The sequence below is a fragment of the Hemiscyllium ocellatum genome, chromosome 3 (genome assembly GCF_020745735.1).
Source record: "Hemiscyllium ocellatum isolate sHemOce1 chromosome 3, sHemOce1.pat.X.cur, whole genome shotgun sequence".
NCBI classification, from domain to species: Eukaryota; Metazoa; Chordata; class Chondrichthyes; order Orectolobiformes; family Hemiscylliidae; genus Hemiscyllium; species Hemiscyllium ocellatum.
In genome coordinates this window covers 5036035-5053457 of record NC_083403.1, presented here as the reverse complement: position 1 = coordinate 5053457, position 17423 = coordinate 5036035, and the positions used below count along the sequence as shown (strand labels likewise).

The window sequence follows — 17423 nt, the reverse complement described above, 5'->3', positions numbered from 1 at the left end:
CTTGCCCACCACCAAGGTCAGGCTCACCGGTCTATAGTTCCCTGGCTTGTCTTTACCGCCCTTCTTAAACAGTGGCACCATGTTTGCCAATCTCCAGTCTTCCTGCACCTCTCCTATGACTATCGATGATATAAATATGTCAGCAAGAGGCCCCGCAATCACTTCTCTAGCTTCCCACAGAGTTCTCAGGTACACCTGATCAGGTCCTGGGGATTTATCCACTTTTAACCGTTTCAAGTCATCCAGCACTTCCTCCTCTGTAATCTGGACATTTTGCAAGATGTCACCATCTATTTCCCTACAGTCTATATCTTCCATATCCTTTTCCACAGTAAATACTGATGCAAAATATTCATTTAGTATCTCCCCCATTTTCTGTGGCTTCACACAAAGGCCACCTTGCTGATCTTTGAGGGGCCCTATTCTCTCCCTAGTTACCTTTTTGTCCTTAACATTTTTGTGAAACCCTTTTGGACTCTCCTTAATTCTATTAGCCAAAGCTATCTCATGTCCCCATTTTCCCCTCCTGATTTCCCTCTTAAGTATACTCCGACTTTCTTTATACTCTTCTAAGGATTCACTTGCTCTATCCTCTCTACATCTGACATATGCTTCGTTCTTTTTCAAAACCCTCAATTTCTTTCGTCATCCAGCATTCCCTATACCTACCAGCCTTTCCTTTCACCCTGACAGGAATATACATTCTCTGGATTCTTGTTATCTCATTTCTGAAGCTTCCCATTTTCCAGCCGTCCTTTTACCTGCGAACATCTGCCTCCACTCAGCTTTCGAAAGTTCTTGCCTAAAACCATCAAAATTGGTCTTTCTCCAATTTAGGACTTCAGCTTTTAGATCTGGTCTATCCTTTTCCATCACTATTTTAAAACGCGTAGAATTATGGTCGCTGGCCCCAAAGTCACCTGCCCTGCCTTACTTCCCAAGAGTAGGTCACGTATTGCACCCTCTCTAGTAGGTGCATCCACATACTGAGGCAGAAAATTGTCTTGTACACACTTAAGAAATTTCTCTCCAAATAAACCTTGAACGCTACGGCAGTCCCAGTCGATGTTTGGAAAGGTAAAATCCCTGACTATAACTTCTCTATTATTTTTACAGATAGCTGAGATCTCCTTACAATTTTGTTTCTTAATGTCTCTCTGACTATTGTGGGGGAGGGGGGGGGGGCGGGGTGGAGTGGTCTATAATACAATCCCAATAAGGTGATCATCCCTTTCTTATTTCTCAGTTCCACCCAAATATCTTCCCTGGATGTATTTCCGGGAATATCATCCCTCAGCACAGCTGTAATGCTATCCCTTATCAAAAATGCCATTTCCCCATCTCTCTTGCCTCCCTTTCTATCCTTCCTGTAGCATTTGTATCCTGGAACATTAAGCTGCCTGTCCTGCCCATCCCTGAGCCATGTTTCTGTAATTGCTATGATATCCCAGTCCCATGTTCCTAACCATGCCCTGAGTTCATCTGCCTTCCCTGTTAGGCCTCTTGCATTGAAATAAATGCAGTTTAATTTATTAGTCCTACCTTGTCCCTGCCTGCCCTGACTGTTTGACTCACATCTGTTCTCAGCTGTACCCATCTCTTTCCTCAATATCTCCCTGGGTCCCACCCACCCTTCCACCCACCCTTCCACCCACCCTTCCACCCACCCTTCCACCTTACTAGTTTAAATCCTCCCAAGCAGTTCTAGCAAATTTCCCTGCCAGTATATTTGTCCCCTTCCAATTCAGGTGCAATCTGTCCTTCTTGTACAGGTCATTTCTACCCCAAAAGAGATTCCAATGATCTAAAAATACACCAGCTCCTCAGCCATGCATTCATCTGCTCTATCCTGCTATTCCTGCCCTCACTAGCTCGTTGCACTGGGAATAATCCAGATATTCCTACCCTTGAGGACCTCTATTTTAAATTTCTGCCTAATTCTCTATAATCTCCCTTCAGAGTCTCAACCTTTTCCTTTCCAATGTCATTGGTTCCAATGTGGACAATGACCTCCTGCTGGCCCCTCTCCCCCGTGAGAACATTCTGCACCCTCTCTGAGACATGCTTGATCCTGGCGCCAGGGAAACAACACACCATTCTGCTTTTTCTCTGCTGGCCACAGAAACGTCTGTCTATACCTCTAACTACAGAATTCCCTTACACAATTGATCTCTTGGAAGCCGATGTACCATTACAGCCAGTCGCAATCCCAGAAACTTGGCTGTTCATACTACATTCCCCTGAGAATCCATCACCCCCTACATTTTCCAAAACAGCATACCTGGTTGAAATGGGTATATCCACAAAAGACTCCTGCCCTAGGTGTTGAACTCTCTTACCCTTCCCGGAGTTAACCCATCTATGTGACTGTATCCGAGACTTTCCCCCCTTCCTATAACTGCCATCCATCACATACTGTTGCTGTTGCAAATTCCTCATCGCTTCTATCTGTCTCTCCAACCGATCCACTCGATCTGATAAGATTCGCATCCAACAGCATTTATGGCAGATATAATCCACAGTAACCCTTAAACTCTCTTTAAATTCCCACATCTGACAAGAAGTACATATCACTGCAAAGGCCATTTTTGCTCCTTCACAGTCTACAGACTCAGAAAATAACACCGTCTTATTACTCTATAAAACACTGCCCCAGGTTAAATTAATAGCTAAGGCTTATATTTTAAGTTTAATCAAGAGACTTATCTCCAAAAACATATAATCAAGAAAGAACCCACTATACTCACTACTGCAGCCTTTCTCTTGGACAGACTTAAAACAATTAACTTGTTGCTGTGAACTTCGCCCAACAGTTCTTCCAAGATTTAGCTGTGAATTTCACTATTTGTTAATTTTCCCAGATGTACCCCGATGTCCAACGATACATGAATTCAAACAGCAAAGGCGGTAACTGTGCAGGTTCTCTCTCTTCTCTCTCTCTCTCTATGGTGAGAAAGCTGGGAAAATAAGGAGGGAATGAAAAATATTAGAATCGTGACATCAAAACAAATTTGTGTTTTCCCCTCAGGCCTTCATTGGCAACTTCAGAATCGCACCATTTAGCAGTGACTACCTTATTTGCAAAATTTCCATTTCATCAAAGCTCCAACTCTCCTTGTTTACACATCATTTCTAATTCTCCTCTCCTTCCCTGGGAAATTAGATGACATAAATTCCCGACATATAAATTTGAGTAGGTGCTGCTTGCTGATTGTTTGTCCTGGCCATCGTACACATGTTTTCTCAAAACATTGTCCCTGCATGTCCCGTGGCCAACTACGTCCTTGGCCACGCAAGTCAGCAGCAGCAAGCCATGAGCTTCACCACATGGACCGGTTCACACACCACCTCAGGCCTGCAACAGTTTGGAGCTTAGGAGACCCAATTGATTTCTGTGCTTCTTCCAGGCTGCTTTGCATACAGGGATAGACATGCATCTGATGCATCTGCGGGGAATGCATTTTATATCTCTTAGCTTGTTTCCTTGGGACTCGTACACTTTACACTTACTTGGAGGCTACCAGTCTCTGCCAATGTCGCAATGCTTTCTCAATACATACAATGACTTCAGCACTCTCTTACAGGCTATCAGCTTCTGTGTGGGTCACATTCCATTCTTAATGTACAGGGTCTGAACTGCTTCTCTCTTACAGACTGCCAGCTTCTGTGGTTTGCATGTTTTTTTGCATAGAGTGAGAGGCAGGTAGCTCATTATGGTGAGGAGCACTGAACACACAAGGTGTGGAAATGTCTGTACGGTACTGTAAAAACAATGACTACAGATGCTGGAAACCAGATTCTGGATTAGAGGTGCTGGAAAAGGCAGCATCCGAGAAGCCCGAAACATCGATTTTACTGCTCCTCAGATGCTGCCTGAACTGCTATGCTTTTCCAGCACCTCTAATCCAGAATCTGTACGGTACTGTGTTTTGTTATCATCACAACTGCCAAACTGTGCCAGCAGCTTATAGAGTCAAACAGTCATCGAGATGTACAGCACAGAAATAGACCCTTCATTAAACTCGTCCATGCTGACCAAACATCCTAAACTAATCTTGTTTCTTTTGCCAACACTTGGCCCGTATCTCTTGAAACTCTCCCTATTCATGTACCCATCCAGGTGCCTTTTAAATGTGGTAATTGTACCAGCCTCCACCACTTCCTCTGGCAGCTCATTTCATACACGTATCACCCTCTGCATGAAAAAGTTGCCCCTTAGGTCCCTTTTAAATTTTTTCCCGTGCACCCTAAACAAATGCCATCTAGTCTGGATTTCCCCATCTTAGGGAAAATACCTTGTCTATTTGCCTTATCCATGCCCCTCATGATTTTAGAGTCATAGAGATGTACAGCATGGAAACAGGCCTTTCGGCTCACCTCGCCCATGCCAACCAGATATCCTAAATTAATCTAGTTCTATTTACCAGCATTTGGCCCATATCCCTCTCAACCCTTCTTGTTCATATACCCATCCAGATGCATTTTAAATATTGTAATTGTACCAGTCTCCACCACTTCCTCTGCAGCTCATTCCTTACATGCACTACCTCTGCGTGAAAAGGTTGCCCGTTAGGTCCTGTTTAAATCTTTCCCCTTTCACCTTAGATCTGTGCCCTCCAGTTTTGGATTCTCCTACTGTGGGAAAATACCTTGGCTATTCACCATATTAATGTCCCTCATGATTTTATGAATCTCTATAATGTCACCGCTCAGCTTCTGATGCTTCATGGAAAACAGCAACAGTCTGTTCAGCCTCTTCCTATATCTCAAACCTTACAACCCTGGTAAATTTTTCCTGAACCCATCCAAGTTTCACAACTTCCTTCCAACAGGAGGGGGACCAGAATTGCACACAATATCCCGAAAATGGCCTAACCAATGTCCTATACAGCTGCAACATGATCTCCCAATTCGTATACTCAATGCTTGGACCAATAAAGGAAAGCATACCAAACACCTTCTTCACTATCCTACCTAGCTGAGACTCCACTTTCAAGGAGCTATGAGCCTGCACTCCAAGGTTTCTTTGTTCAGCAACACTCCCCAGGACTTTACCATTAAGTGTATAAGTCCTGCCTTGATTTGCCTTTCCAAAATGCAGCACCTCACATTTATCTAAATTAAACGCCATCTGCCACTCTTCAGCCCCTTGGTCCATCTTATCAAGATCCTATTGTACTCTGAAGTAACCTTCTGTATTGTCCACTACACCTCCAATTGTGTGGAAAGTTGCTCCTTAGACAGCATCTTTCACACCCATAGCCATTACCATCTAGGAGTCAACAGAGAACATCACCATTTATGGGTTCCTCTCCAAGCGATACACCTTCCTGACTTGGAAACAGATCATCATTCCTTAATGCTGGTGGATCAAAATCCTGGAATTCCCTCCATGGCATTGTGGGTGAATGCACACTGAAAAACTAAAGCAATTCAGGCAATAGCTCACCTTCTCGGAGTGGACAATAAATGCTGGCCAACTAGTAAAGCTCACATCCTCCGGAAGAATGAACAAAGAAACACTACATGTGCTTTGAGCAAATGACCACTTGTAAATGTTAAAAAGCAGCAGTGCTTAGTGGGATGAAGTCAATCAAGAGACCTGTCCAACTCAGTCAGGTGCTTAGTTGTTCCACAGTGAATGGTGGCCCTTTGAGTGTGAATAAGCAAAGAGAGGATGGTAGCACTTATCCTCGTGGAGTATAGAGGATTATTGACCTTTTTGCTGTTTTGCTGGTGTCCTGCTTCATGCGGTGTACAACACTGACCCCGGCTGGAATTTGCGTCAAGTTGATTCAGTCTGTCACCGGGGCTTTCTGTGATAATCAGCAGGATAAACAACTGCTTTTGTTCCACCAGTCCTTCCACCAGTGCCTCCACATTCCTGTACATAAAGTGGGGAAGGAACTTTCCAATCCTTTGGGCCATATCTTAGGTGATAAAAGACAAGCACCATCAGTGTCAGGGCATGTTCCTGGTCTGTAAATGTTTAAGAGCTGTGTACCTTGGGTTTTAAATATGACCTGAGAGATGTGAATACTGGAAGGCCATCCAGAAGCTGGGGGATTCTGCAGTCTGTTTCTGTTTAAGGTGCAGAATCACCAAATTGTCATTGTGCAGAGAATGCTCATTTTGTCTATATCTTCTCTCCAAATGAGCATCAGGACCAAGTGCCACTCTTGTGCCCTGTTCCCATTGCTTCCATCTAAGTAATCATCAATGCCTCAATTGAAGCTGCCTCCATCATACAGAAACATAAGAATGGAGGAGGCAATTCAGTCCTTCAAGCCTGCTTCCCCATTCAATATGACCTTGGCTGATCATCCAGTTCCGTGTTCCCAAATTCTCCCATAACTTTTGATCCCATTGGCCCTAAGACCTGTATTTGTCTCCTTCTTGAAAACATTCAATGTTTTGATCTTAACCACATTTTGTGTCAGAGGATTCCACAGGCTCAAGTCTGTCTGGGTGAAGAAATATATCCTCATCTCAGTATTCTTAAACTGTGAACTCTGGTTCTGCACTCCCTGGTTGTTAGGAATATCCTTCCTCTGATTATCTGTATAGACCTGTTAGAATTTTACAGGTTTCTATAACATTACGCCCCAGTTTTATAACCTTTAGTCAATATGGTCCTGAACTGAAAATGATATTGTATATAATTTGTAATGGACCACAATATTTTCCCTATTACCAATATTAGTCTAACCAATCTATAATTCCCTGTTTTTTGACTATCTAACTTTTTTAATAATGGGGTTGCATTAACTACTCTCCAGTTCATAGGAACTGTCAGAGAGACTATAGAATTTCAAAATGTGACCATCAATGCATCCAAGTAAGTACTCTCAGATGGAATATATAAGGTTCTGGGGATTTATTGGTCTTTAATCCTATCAATTTCCTCAATGCCATTTCCCTACTAATACTGATTTACTCTGTTTGTCTTATCTAATCTTTATCTCTTCACATAGAAGTTATTACAAGCAGTTGCTTGTTCTTGCAAGCATGCTTTCACAATCTATTCCTGCTCTTTACCAATCTCATTGCCTTGCTTTGCTAAAATCTAAACTGCTTCCAATCCTCAGGTCTGTTGCTTTTATTTGGATAATTTATATACTCTTTTCCTGGATGAATTAGTTGCTGAAATAGATATAAACAGATATGATTTGGTTGGATAATAGAGAAGTGGATATGGGATGACCAGGGATGGAAACTGAATATCCAGGATTATTCAGTATTTAGGAATAATAGACAAAAAGGGCTGAATACTATTCCTAATTTCCATGGTTAGCCATAACCAGGCTACCTTTATCTTTCCCATTTTATGTTTGTGCCAGACAGGAATAAACAATGGTTGCATCTCTTTCATGCACTCTTTAAATGTTGGCCTTTGCCTAACCGCTGTCATCCTGTGAAGTAACTTTCCCAAATTAATCATCACCAGCTTATGTCTCATGCCATTGTCAATTTTTAAAATTTAGATTCAGGACTGTAGTCTCAGAATCAACTATATCGTTCTCCACCTTAATGAGGAATTTTATCTTATTATGGTGAATATTCCCCAAGGTACCTCGCACAGCTGCATTGCCAAATATTCCTTTTCTTTACATAATGCCCAGTCAAAGATTTCTTATTCAGTGGTTGATTCCTCAATGCATTAACCCAGAAAACTATTTTATACACTCTCCAGGAATTCCCTCTTACAATATTGCTCCCTATTTGATTTGCCCAATCTAGACAGAGGCTAAGGTTGTCCAGAAATACAGCTGTATCTTTATTGCTTCCAACTGTAATTTCCTGTTTACAGTCTTTCTCAACATTGCCATTGTAGTTTTGGGGTCTGGATAAAACATCCATTTTTTTTGGCTCTCTATATTTCTAAGGTTAACTCATATAGATTCCATTTCACTAGAGGTAATATCCTTCTGCACGATTGCTTTTATGTCTTCTTTAATCCTGCCTCCTTTTCTTTTTCATCTTTTCTTCCAAAATACTGAATACTCCTAGATATTCAGTTACCATCCCTGGTCACCTTGCAGCCATGACTCTGTAATCCAAACCCTGTTATACCTGGTTCTATCCAATTGCATAACTAATTTATCCTCTTTATTGCAAATGTTTTATGTGGCAAGATACAAGGCCTTGCCTAATTCTCATTGCATTTCACTGTGGCTGTGTTTAATTCTTGCCCTTGAATTCTCTACCTATCGCTTTTCTTATTTCCCATTCTGTCTTTTTGTTTAGCTACTGATCCAGATAGTGCATTCCAGGCACAAAACCACTTGCTGTGAGAACTAATATTTTTATTTTGCATTCTTCCCAGCAATGTGGGCAATCTCGCATTTTTCCACATCATGCTGCATTTGCCAATTTTTTTTGTACTCACTTGAACTATCTCTTTTCACACACTTTGTGACTCCTCACAACTTGCTTTTTCTACTTATATTTGTATCATCAGCAAAAATAACTGCAGTACAGTTTGTTCCTACCCCTATGTCATTAATATAGATTCTAAACACTTTGGACCCAGCATTGATCTCTGTGACACTCTACTAGTTAGTTTTCTACTTGAAACTGACCATCAATGCCACATACAGTAAAAGACAGCCTTCCTGTAATGGAGTCACAATCATCTTCTGTTGTAAACAAAGTTTTTCACTGTGTCTCAGGACACGTGACAATAAATCAAGTAATCAATCAATCTGGAATATGGAGCTTTTGTTCATGTTTAAATGTTTATTTTAAAGATGCTACATAAATGTAAGATGTTGCAGGTGATGAAATCTGAAGCTGATCCATTAATTTGTTGTGATTTTTCAGGTAAGAAATCCCACACTTCTCCAGTCAGAGACATCTCCACAAAAAGCCCTAGAAGACATTAATGCCTTGATGGCTGAAATCTCAACAATAGCCAATAAGGCACGAAGCTACAGCAACTATCAAGATCGTTTCTGCACTACGGACAACACAGGCACCTCCACTGCCAGCAGTATTCACACCTTACAGAAGTGTGGAGGGAAGAGCACTCAGGCTCTGAATGTGCTGCTGTCTGAAACTGAGTATGAGTTAATGTTGAGGAAACTGCTGTGGGAGTCGAAGGGTGAATGGGAGAAGCTCTACTCGCATTGGACTGACACATTGTTTAATGAACTGAATGTGGACACGATTCAAAAGGATGTCAACAGGTTCACACAGACAATCTACATGTTGGAAAAAGGTTGGTGTTTCATAACCTGCTTGTTCAGACATATTTGCTTTTTATTTCCCGTGCTAAAGAATACAAGATGAGAAGCATCGTTGTCTGTCAGTGGACTGTTCCATATTCCCAAGTTGTTAATGCTACATGGCTCCTTGCTGACCGTTATCTTGCCCAATGGCTGTCCTTCATCCACAAGCCTACACTAAGTGTTGTCATGCTGTCTGGCCATGGGGGCCATTTCAGCAGAGCTGAAATCAGTGACATGCCAGCAGATGTCTCTGTAGCTTAGTGAGGTGCAGGTTCTCTGGATGGTTAAGTTTCCTACCTTTCCCCGGGAACAGGGGCTGAAATAATTTTTTTCCTCCATTCAGGCAACTCTGTTGAGACTGGTTCACACAGCACAGACCAGTAGTCAGCATATGAGCATCCTGTTCTATACTTCTCAGTACCACAGATAAATTAATAGCTTATATCCTGATGGAACCTTTCTCAAATATGACATATTAATTTTGCTGGATTCAGTAGAAAGATGCACTTTCAATAATTAATTAAATCATGGCAGAAAGGTCAGGCATCAGAGATAATTGGCAAAAAGGACCATTAAAGGGTTAAAAGAAATAAAAGGCAAAATTAATTACTCTTTATTTAAGTGCACATGTATTAGGAGCAAAATAGATGAATTAATGTCACACATACAGATTAACAGGTATGATTATATAGCCATTACAGATTCAGGGTTTTAAGAAATCAAAGCTGGGAACTAAATATTCAGGACTTTGTCGCTTTTCAAATGGAATTTAAGAAAGCAAAGAGGGGTGGGGGTAGGGTTGGCATTGTTGGTATGGGATAGAATAAGTAGGATAGCTAGAAATGATCTTGGAAGATGTAGAATCCATACAACTGGAGGTAAGAAAAATAAAGCAAAGAAGACACTGCTCAGGGAGTCCATAGGCCCCTAACAGTAGCTATACAGTGGGACAGAGAATAAATCAGCAGGTAATGCGGGCAGTACGTTAACCATGGGTGACTTTAATCTTCATTTAGATTGGGATAGGAAGATCAGATGAGGTAACCATGAGGAACAATTCATGGAGTGTATTCGGAACAGTTTCTTCAAACAATATTTGTGGATGCAGCCTGGGAGCAGGTTATTTTCGATCTGATATAATGAGGCAGGTTTAATTAATAACAGAGTTAGCACAGGGATTGCTTAGTTCTGTTGGCTAGATGCAATGCCCAGTGATGCCAAAAGCATGGATTCAATTCCTATTCAGGCTGAGGTTACCATGAATGTTGTTCTTGCTCTTTGCCTGAGGTATGGTAACCCTCAGGGTAAACTCACCGCCAGTGGTCTCGCTCTAATATGAGAGCAACCCTATGGTCCTCTGGGACTATGGCAACTTTATTTAATAAATGATACTTGAGTAAAAGATCCCATTGGAAACGTAACATGGTAGACTTTAGCATTCAGTTTGAGAGGGTTGGAAACAACTGTGCTAAACTTAATTAAGGATAATTACAAAGGAATGAAAGCAGAGCTGGTTGGAGTGAGCTGGGAAAGATGTTAGCAGCATAGACAATTGCAGATATTTAAGAAAAGCTTACAATAAAAACTTTTCCAGGGAAAAAGAAGAATTCCATGAAGTGTATGCCAACAATGGTCAACCAGGGATGTGAAAGTTAGCCTCTGATTGAAAGAGAAAAATAAACAATATAGTAAAGATTAGGGGAAAGCCAGAGGATTTGAAAAGTTTTAAAAGCAAATAAAAATGACCAAAAAAAGGAGGGAGAAAATAAACGTTGAAGGTAAGTTTGCAAATAATATCAAGATGGACAGCAAGAACTTCTTTAAATATATTAAAAGGAAGAGAAGCCAAAGTGAACACAGGCACTTTAGAGAATGATCGGGTAAAAAGTGAGGTCTGCAGATGCTGGAGATCACAGTTGAAAATGTGTTGCTGGTTAAAGTGCAGCAGGTCAGGCAGCATCCAAGGAACAGGAAATTCGACGTTTCGGGCATAAGCCCTTCATCAGGAATGAGGAGAGGGTGCCAGGCAGGCTAAGATAAAAAGTAGGGAGGAGGGACTTGGGGGAGGGGCGATGGAGATGTGATAGGTGGAAGGAGGTCAAGGTGAGGGTGATAGGCCGGAGTGGGGTGGGGGCGGAGAGGTCAGGAAGAAGATTGCAGGTTAGGAGGGCGGTGCTGAGTAGAGGGAACCGACTGAGACAAGGTGGGGGGAGGGGAAATGAGGAAACTGGAGAAATCTGAGACTATTTTCTAAATGGGGAGAAAATTCAGAAAAGTAAACTTACACATTGAATCAATAGTTAGGAAGGCAAATGCGATGTTGATACTTATTTTGAGAGGACTTGAATATAAAAGCAGGGATGTACGTCTGAGGCTCTATGAGGCTCTGATCAGACCAGGTTTGGAGTATTGTGTGCAGTTTTGGGCCCCATATCTCAGGAAGGATGTACTGGCTGTGGACTGTATTGAGAGGAGGTTCATGAGAATAGTCCCAGGAATGAAAGGCTTAACACATCAGGAACATTTGAGGACTGTGGTTCTGTATTCGATGGAGTTTAGAAAGATGAAGGGGGATCTAATAGAAACTTACAGAATACTGAATGGTCTGGACGGAGTGGATATTGGGAAGCTGTTTCTGTTGGTAGGAGAGAATAGGACCCGAGGACACAGCCTTAGAGTAAAGTGAAGACCTTTTAGAACGTGGATACAGAGAAACTTCTTCAGCCAGAGAGTTGGGAATCAATGGAATTCACTGCCACAGAAGGTTATGGAGGCCAGGTCATTGAGTGTATTTAAGACAGAGATAGATGGGTTCTTGATTAGTAAGGAGGTGAAAGGTGGTGGAGAGAAGGCAGGAGAATGGAGTTGAGATGATTGAATGGTGGAACAGGCTCAATGGGCCGAATCGACTGATTCTCTTCCTATATCTTATGATCTTCCAACTTTATTGTTTCATGAATTAGGCTGGAGCCAATCAAAACTAATTAGGGGCCTACCAGGAAATCTAGAGTGCTTTTTTAAAAATTTGCTCGTGGGATGAGGGCATGGCTGGCTGGCCAGCATTTTTGCTAATCCCAAGTTGTCCTTGAGAAGGTGGGGGGGGGGGTGCGCGGGGGTGAGCTGCTTTCTTGAATCACTGCAGTCCATGTCCTGTAGATTTGTAATGACTGTTCATGGTATTTTATTGCATTATTCACTGTAAAAGGTAAGTGACAATAAATAAATCATTTGTCAATGCCCTTCGGGAGGGAATTTGAGGATTATGACTCATTGACACTGAAGGAAGGGTGACATGTCTACGAATGACCCGTTGCTGTCAATGTTGTTGTCCTGTTGTTCATAGCCTGTTTCCCTTTGCCAGTACTTCCAGCAGCAGTTTGTTACACAGTGAGTATTTCATTTTTTTATTGCTCTCATTGCATTTTATTAATGAGGGGATTTTGTAAACTCCTTTAGGATTGCCAGCGAATGATATCGTTCCTCTCCAGAAACAGGCTGTCTTTGACTTTAAAGAGACACTCCCGGTCATTGTGGCATTGAGGAACCCCTATCTGGAATCACAGCATTGGGAAGCCATTGAATACACCATTGGTCGATCAATCAAGGACAGAAACCTCACTCTGGACAACCTCACTAAGCTGAGGGTAAGGCCTGCTCCACCTGGGCTGATAGATGGAGTCACCCCATTCATCAGATGCTGAAAGCTAGCCAGGTATAGGCCCTGGTTACACTGGGTCTTGGAGAAGTGAGCAACCTATGGAATTAGCAGGATGGGCTAGTGGAATGGGATGCGTATTTTTTTGGGGCATGCCAATATATTCATGCTGAGATGGGAAGGCATAGGCAAAGGAGCATTCCTTGTGAGTTTCTGTCGTGCTGGAAATTAAAAATACACAATGGGCAGGGTAAGAGATTCCAGCAGAGTGAGAGCGGGGTTGCAGCAAACATTGGACATGGGGTTTTTAAAGGAGAGAAGATTGGTCACAGAAATTTGTAGTATACAGCACACAGAGTCACAGCGTATTGATTTCCTGGCCATCCTGCAGCATCGACCCTCTCTGAATGTTACACCTCCCTCCTACAGCCACTGCTGGACACTCTTTACAGCTAGCCTTTATACACTGAGGGAGCTAAACATCAGGGATGTTGAATGAGGAGGGACGAAGATGTCAAGATGACCCAATGCCATGTGTACATATCACTCTGGTCCCTGCTTCCTGATGGTGTGGTAGCTTTGCTCTGCAGACTGTGGTCAGGATGTACTGCTGAATGGTGTGAAAATGTGTTTGGTGCTGACACAGAGAGATTCACAAACACATGGGACTTTACATCAGAAGCCAAGAGTGACGGTAGAGAGACAGATCCCATACTCCCAATTCCTTCGCCTTCGGCGCATCTGCTCCCAAGAGGACCAATTCCAATACCGAACAACCCAGATGGCCTCCTTCTTCAAAGACCGCAATTTCCCCTCAGACATGGTTGACAATGCTCTCCACCGCATCTCCTCCACTTCCTGCTCCTCTGCCCTTGAACCCCGCCCCTCCAATCGCCACCAGGACAGAACCCCACTGGTCCTCACCTACCACCCCACCAACCTCCAGATACATCGTATCATCCTTCGTCATTTCCGCCACCTCCAAATAGACCCCACCACCAAGGATATATTTCCCTCCCCTCCCCTATCAGTGTTCCGGAAAGACCACTCCCTCTGCGACTCCCTCGTCAGGTCCACACCCCCACCAACCCAACCTCCACTCCTGGCATCTTCCCCTGCAACCGCAAGAAACGCAAAACTTGCGCCCATATCTCCCCCTTCACTTCCCCCTAAGGCCCCAAGGGATCCTTCCATATCCGTCAGAAATTCACCTGCACCTCCACACACATCATTTGCTGCATCCACTGCACCTGATGTAGCCTCCTATACATTGGGGAGACAGGCCACCTACTTACGGAACGTTTCAGAGAACACCTCTGGGACAGCCGGACCAACCAACCCAACCACCCCGTGGCTGAACACGTTAACTCCCCCTCCCACTCCGCCACGGACATGCGGGTCCTTGGCCTCTCCATCGCCAGACCATAGCAACACGACGCCTGGAGGAAGAGCACCTCATCTTCTGCCTAGGAACCCTCCAACCACAAGGGATGAATGCAGATTTCTCCAGCTTTCTCATTTCCCCTCCCCCCACCTTTTCTCAGTCCCAACCCTCAGACGCAGCACCGCCTTCCTGACCTGCAATCTTCTTCCCGACCTCTCCGCCCCCACCCCCTCTCCGGCCTGTCACCCTCACCTTAACCTCCTTCCCGAAACGTCAATTTCGCTGCTCGTTGGATGCTGCCTGAACTGCTGTGCTCTTCCAGCACCACTGATCCAGAATCTGGTTTCCAGCATCTGCAGTCATTGTTTTTACCTTAACCTCCTTCCACCTATCGTATTCCCAACGCCCCTCCCCCAAGTCCCTCCTCCCTACCTTTTTCTTAGCCTGCTTGGCACACCCTCCTCATTCCTGAAGAAGGGCTTATGCCCGAAACATCAATTCTCCTGTTCCTTTGATGCTGCCTGACCTGCTGCACTTTTCCAGCTACACATTTTTAAGCTCTGATCTCCAGCATCTGCAGTCCTCACTTTCTCCTACTAAACCTAAGCATGCAAACATTCAATGCTAGAGTCCACCTCAGTCCATTTCTTTCACCACTGAACACTTCCGTTTTCCTTCATCAAAGTCATGACAATGTGCCAGCAGCTACATTCAGACATCCTGCCATGTGGATAATTTTCACATTGAATGGCTATAACAATAAACTCCATCCAAACAGTCTAGAAATTTGATCCTTAAATTTTTCCTAAATGTTTAAGGGTTTTTTGAAATTCATTTGTGGGATGTGGGCTTTACTGGATAGCCAGCATTTATTGCCTGTCACTAGTTGCCCATGAGAAGGTGGTGATGAACTGCTTTCCTGAACCACTGGAGTATTGGGTTGACGCACAATAACCATAGGGAGGGAATTCTGGGATTTTGACCCAGCAGCACTGAAGGAACGGCAATATATTTCCAAGTCAGGATGGTGAGTGACTTCACCAGGTTCTGCAGCTGGTGCATCTGCAGCTGGCAGATTCTCTCTTGATGGTTCCCTCACCACCTGCTGCAGACCGAGGACCTGGCCAGCTCAATCAGTAGTGCTGCTGCTGAGCCAGAAATCCGCCACCCAGAGGACATTCTGTGCCCTTGCCATTCTCAGTGCTTCCTCTATGTGTTTGTCAACACGGAGCTAAGGCAGAACAGTACATAGGAATCAGCAGGAGGTTTCCTTGGCCATGTTTAACCTGAAGCCCTGAGACTTCATGGGGTCTTGGGTCAATGTTGAGGACTCCCAGAGCAACTCTCTCCTGACAGTATCCCACTGTGCTGCTACCTGTGCTGGGTCTGTTGCCAGTGGGACAGGACATATCCAGGGAACGTGGTGGTTGTGCCTGGGACATTGTCTGTAAGGTATGACTATGTCAGATTCTTACTTGACTACTTTGTGAGACAGCTGTCTCAATTTTGGACTGAGATGAGGAGGAATGTATTCATTCAGAGAATAGTAAATCTTTGGAATTCTCTGCTGCAGAAGGATGTGGAAGTTCACTTTCTGAGTATGTGCAGGACTGTGTTGGATAGATTCCTGTGCACGTACCAGGTTCAGATCATACAACTCCTCATGTAATATATTCATTCAACAACACCATGTTGGGTATGTCATTTCTGCAACTCCCTCTGTAATTTATTGTCTATAACTCCCTGTATGATATCTTCATTTGGCATGTCCCTGTATAAAGTGTTCAGTCTACAGCTCCCTGTGTACTACGTTCAGTCTACATCTCCCTTCCTCAGAACTGTCACTTGACCTAAAACGTTAACTCTGATTTCTCTCCACAGATGCTGCCAGACCTGCTGAGCTTTTCCAGCAATTTCTGTTTCTGATTTATGGCATCTGCCGTTCTTTTGGTTTTCATCCTAGTGAACCTTCTCTGAACTGCTTCTAATGAAATAATTTTTTTCTTAAATTAAGAGACCAAAGTTGCTCATGGTATTCCAGCTTTGATCTCTCCAGCATCTTGTACAGTTGCAGTTAGCCTTACCTGTTCTTATACTCCAACCCCCTTGAAATAAGGGTCTACATTATATTAGCCTGCCAAATTACCTCCTGTCTACAGCTCCCTGTGTAATATAGTCATATTACAAATAGGTTCAGTTTCCAAGTCCCCGTGAAATATTTTCAGTTTGCAATTCCCTACACTGATCATATTTTGACTGCCAGATTTTGAGCATTTTTGAAAAGTACTGAGTTTAGGATGTGAGTATCTGAATGAGTTTGCAAACCTTTTCTTACCTTCAAATCTTTTTCCAGATATTCCAGCGAAAGGAAGCAATTGTTAACATCTCTGCTCTAGCTAGTAATGAAGCCACTCTCAAAGACATGCTGGAGAAGGTCAGCAGCCTATGGAAACACACCAGCTTCAAGCTGGTGACTCATCAGGTGGACACTTACACTGTATTAATCATTGGGTCGACGGAGGAGATTGTCGCTCAGCTCGAGGACAGTTTAATCACCATTTCCACCATTAAGGGTTCACGTTATGTGGAACCAATCAAGGTACAGTGCTTTGAATGAAAGTGTCTAGTAATACATGTCAATGAAAAAGCCATGACACATTCCCTGGGAACAAGCCACCAATCCCTCAGTGTGGTTAGATGCTGGAAACAGACGTCAGGATAGTGTTTCCATTTTGGCTCTTCTATGAGCTGGGAGGGCAAAAAGTATGAAGAAATGGTCATGGCACCAGTGAGATTGATTTGATGGCCTGTTCTCATCCTGAGTGTGGAATGTCACACATTTATTCTTTGTAGACCTGTGTCAGTAGGATATTTTGGTAGTAAGTGTAGACAAGCCTGAATTTTAAAAAAATATCCTTTGTGCAGAAAGAGGTGAATGAATGGGACCGGAAACTTAATATTATGGCAAATACACTGGAAGAACTGATGACCTGTCAGCGGAACTGGCTGTACCTGGCTCCCATTTTCCAAGCTCCTGATATTCAAAGGTAAGAATCAATCCTGTCGTCTCTGCCAGACTGTTCATTTCTTGAAAGTTCATTGTCATCTTCCCCTTCTGTTTCTGCAATTGTTCAGGCACTCATTTTGTGTCAAC

General features: G+C 43.3%; 1 protein-coding gene across 1 annotated transcript in view; it reads left to right on the top strand.

The window, feature by feature from the left end:
• The window catches only part of LOC132832876 (dynein axonemal heavy chain 6-like), a 670564-nt gene that overhangs the window by 116338 nt on the left and 536803 nt on the right, over nt 1-17423 (top strand). The window contains exons 15-18 of the mRNA XM_060851082.1: nt 8824-9220; nt 12687-12874; nt 16623-16868; nt 17195-17316. Coding sequence (XP_060707065.1) covers nt 8824-9220; nt 12687-12874; nt 16623-16868; nt 17195-17316 — 953 coding nt within the window. The remainder of the gene's footprint in view (nt 1-8823; nt 9221-12686; nt 12875-16622; nt 16869-17194; nt 17317-17423) is intronic.